The sequence below is a fragment of the Nicotiana sylvestris genome, chromosome 3 (genome assembly GCF_000393655.2).
Source record: "Nicotiana sylvestris chromosome 3, ASM39365v2, whole genome shotgun sequence".
Classification (NCBI taxonomy): domain Eukaryota; kingdom Viridiplantae; phylum Streptophyta; class Magnoliopsida; order Solanales; family Solanaceae; genus Nicotiana; species Nicotiana sylvestris.
The window spans coordinates 122,115,872-122,119,739 of NC_091059.1; the positions used below are offsets into that span (position 1 = coordinate 122,115,872).

At 32.9% G+C, this 3,868-nt stretch overlaps 1 protein-coding gene across 1 annotated transcript; it reads right to left on the reverse strand.

The window, feature by feature from the left end:
* Positions 1 to 1,416: 1,416 nt before the first annotated feature.
* Positions 1,417 to 1,833, reverse strand: LOC138887956 (putative zinc finger A20 and AN1 domain-containing stress-associated protein 8). Its single transcript, XM_070169749.1, has one exon. It carries the CDS (start codon positions 1,831 to 1,833, stop codon positions 1,417 to 1,419), a length of 417 nt encoding a protein of 138 aa, XP_070025850.1.
* Positions 1,834 to 3,868: the final 2,035 nt, after the last annotated feature.

Here is a 3,868-nt window from a genome sequence, read left to right on the forward strand (position 1 = left end):
GATAATTTTATAGATCTGTTCAATGAATCATTACCAGCCACAACATTTGAGAAGCTGGTATACAGGATTGGAATGCGTCATTTCCTAAAAGTAAAGTGATGTTTTCATCAAGGGGAATAAGATACGCGCTGCACTCTTTTTTCCTTAGCTGAGGTTTTATCCCACTGGGTTTTCCTAGCAAGGTTTTTAGCGAGGTAGTAAACAATGGGTATTACAAGATATGTGCATTTTTTCCTTCACTAAGATTTTTTTCCCATAGAGTTTTTTCTTAGTAAGGTTTTAATGAGACACATTATTTATGGACATCCAAGGGTTATAAATAATTATCTAATGGTGAATGTCCATAACTCATAAAGGAGTAATACCCACTATTCTTCTCCATTATCTCCATAGCTCCCACTACTCCAATACTTATGGAGTTATGGTTGTAACTCCCATACCTTCATAACGTCCCCGTGATCTTTCTCCATGATCTCAAATGTTTAATGTCATGTTTATGACATTCTTTTGTAAACCTCTATGTAATACTATTAATAGAGGATGAGAAGTTATATTGTATACACTTGAAAAGAATTGGGAAATACTTGATGAAGTAAGAAAGTTTTCTCTTTCTTCTCTTTATTTCTTGTCTATTTTCTTGTTTTATATTGTTACTTTGAGCTTAGTTTATTGGAGTACCATTCTTCTTGTTTCATCTTTTTTCTTATATGTTAGTAATATGATGGTTTGGTCTTTCAGCTTATCATCCGCCTATATAAAAGTATAATGTTCAAATTTTCTTTTTGAGGGTAGTCAAACCTATTTATATTTGACTGAAGATTTCATTATTTTGCAAAAACAAAAATTCACAGGAGAATTTTTCCTACAGTATTTACGGAACACTTAAATATAAATGACTTTTGAAAATAATAAAGGGCAAGTTATATATTTCGTCGATCGGCAAAAAATAATTATATTTGCTAGTCAATGTACAAAGATATGTATATTTTTGTATGTTATACATTGATATACAAAACAAATACATTTCGCCGGCTAGTATGTTTTAGAGCGCTCTACTGTGTAATTTCTCCAATAATAACTTGGTCGTCTTCTTGTTTCATTCTTAATATTAGCCAAATACACATTAACTGTAGTAATTATATGTCCAATTTGGGATGACCAAGTATCTTTTGAGAGACGGAAAAAGAAATAGTATGTTTTGTGTAAAATATCCATACAAGAAAAAAAGAGAGAAACCAATGCAGGGAAATGAGATCACTGTAGCTTCATTCACCATATACTCATAAATACTAGTAGTATAGTATATATGACATTAATAGAGACGCATGAGTCGAAGAATCTCAAAAGAAAAGTGTAACTTTACACTAACTGGTATTAATAAAAACAAAGGCAATAGACTTGCTAAAATTGAATGTCTTAGATCCTATACTCAAGTTTATCAGCTTTACATAGAGGATTTTCCATAGCCAAACGAGCACGTCCCATAGACTTGAAATTGAATGTGCATGCATGTTCCTCTGGGTACCTATGAATCCTACAAAACATTCCACCACACTTACAACTGAACCCTATTAATCCCACTTTCTTCTTACAACTCTTGCACCTTTCTGTCTTTGTTTTCATCGTCAAACCATCGTCGTTTCCAGTTTTAACAGTATCATCAACAGTAAGAAAAGATAACTTTTCAGATAAAGCTATTGCACTCTTGGCGGCTTCTTCTTTCAAGAAAACTTTATAGCATTGGGAACAGAGATTGTGATTGCTTGGGTTACCATAGTAGCCGCAACCCCTTGCGCATAAACTTAAATTTTCTGCTTTGTGACAAAAAGTCATTCTTTTCCCTTTGAATGAAGATTTTCTTCACTGGTAGATTGAAGCAACTTATCACTGGTAGTAATTGTGTAGTTAGCTCTTCTCAATTGATGAGTGCAGCTGATGTTGTGTTTGCCGTTAATATATAGAGGAAGCTTGTAATCCAAATTAAGGTCGAACTAGGACTTTCCTAATTTAATATCCCTCTCCCCCTTTTTTGGTTTTTGTTTGAGAATGTTACTAGTATTTGGAAATCCTTGTCCGACACATATCAGGACAATACTTAGTGGGGTCGATCAAAAACTTTGGCCTTCTTTAATATGGTATGTCGTTTATATCCTTATTTAACTTGGCCTAGTTGTACTTTCTTTGTGAGTTCAACAGGGACTTTGGGGTGCATTTTTTTACTTGTCAAGATTATTGCAAATTATTTTTTTTTATAAAATTGTAGATTTAAATAATGAAAAAATGAGTTAAGATAACAATAAAAAGTAATGGAAATCAAATTAGGACATCCTAATTTTAATATTTTTTTCGTAGGTCGTTTCATAATTTTTGCCTGGTAATTGCTTAGTATTGGCGTCTGTTCCCTCGGCTTCCTCTTCTATTTGGTTTTGGTTTCAGTCCTTCCCCAACAAAATTAGGGAGAAATTCAGAATTAACCTGGTTTATAAGTGCTAATTGTAAATTAGTTATAATTTTAAAATTAATCGAAATTTAGCCACTTATTCATGCCAAAAAAAGTCATGACAAAAATGCTCTTAGTCAAAATTCGAAAAAATTATGTTGGAGTTTAATTTTTTTACATACTAAATATCAGCATGATGTGATGGATTTCGAACATAAAATGCCAGATTTTTTATGCAGAAATTCGATATTCCAGCATATTATGCTAGACTTTTTTTCGTGTTTCAGCTAAGGATATTTTTTCAAATTTTACTTGAGCATTAAATGGTAATTATTTTTCAATTACTTTATAAATATATCTATTTTTTAGTTACCAGTCCAAAAATTGGTCATCCCCGTCATTTTGACCACAAATTAGGCTAACTCAAGACTCAGCCCACGTTAGGATGGAATAGAAGTTCAATAGGCGCTGGACTCATCACCAGCTTCCGCCTTCTTTACATCCTAATTTAAAAGGGATGCTGTGGGAGTATTTTCAAAATTTTAAATAGCCATATTTTTTTTTTTTACAAGTATCCTATCTATTTTCAAGTGGCTGAGCTTTAAAGTCAAATGTTGAAAGGCTTTGACAAGTGGCTATACAAATCTACCATGTGTCTTCATGCATGGAAGACTAAGTACACTTGTTAATATTAAAGCCAAGTGGACTAATATATTTAAACAAGTGTTAAAAGACTCTCCACACCTGTCATACATGTAGCCTCCCAAATTGCCTATAAATAGGTTGTGGAGTAGCCATTATTTTTACTCAATTCTTAATCGTGAATTCATCTTGCTTCTCCTTTTTATAGTTCGCTAATCATTACTTTCTTCCTACGGTCATTACCTATTATTAATAATAATTCTTCTCTCCAATTTTCGAACCTGCTGGATTTATTATTTAATTTTGCTGATTTCTGTATCCTCTAAATAAATAGAGGTATGCTTGTTTAATCCTGAGGAAATATTTTAAATTGCCAAAATAGTTTCTTAAGACAGTGTCCAACACAGTGTCACACCCCCTTTTTCCCTCTTCACATCGGAAAATCGGGTTTATGACATTTTGGGTATGGGACAACTCATTCCTTTTGGGAACTGGGTTTGCATTTTCGAAGAGTCGCCACTTAAGAATTTAAGGTGCATTAGGACACCTATAGGGTTTATTTCTAAGTTTGTTTGATAACCAGAGATAAGGTAAGAGCTTCAAATTATCCTAAGGGAAGGTGTTAGGCACCCCTCAGGATCCACTAGTGTGGTTCCCCGCCAGATTATTTTGTGAATTTTGTACAATTAGCAAATAGACAAGTATAGGTTCAAATAGTAGGGGATTTAAGTTTAAGCACATAAGAGTTTGAAAACAATTATTAAAAGGCGAAATTTGAAAAAAAAG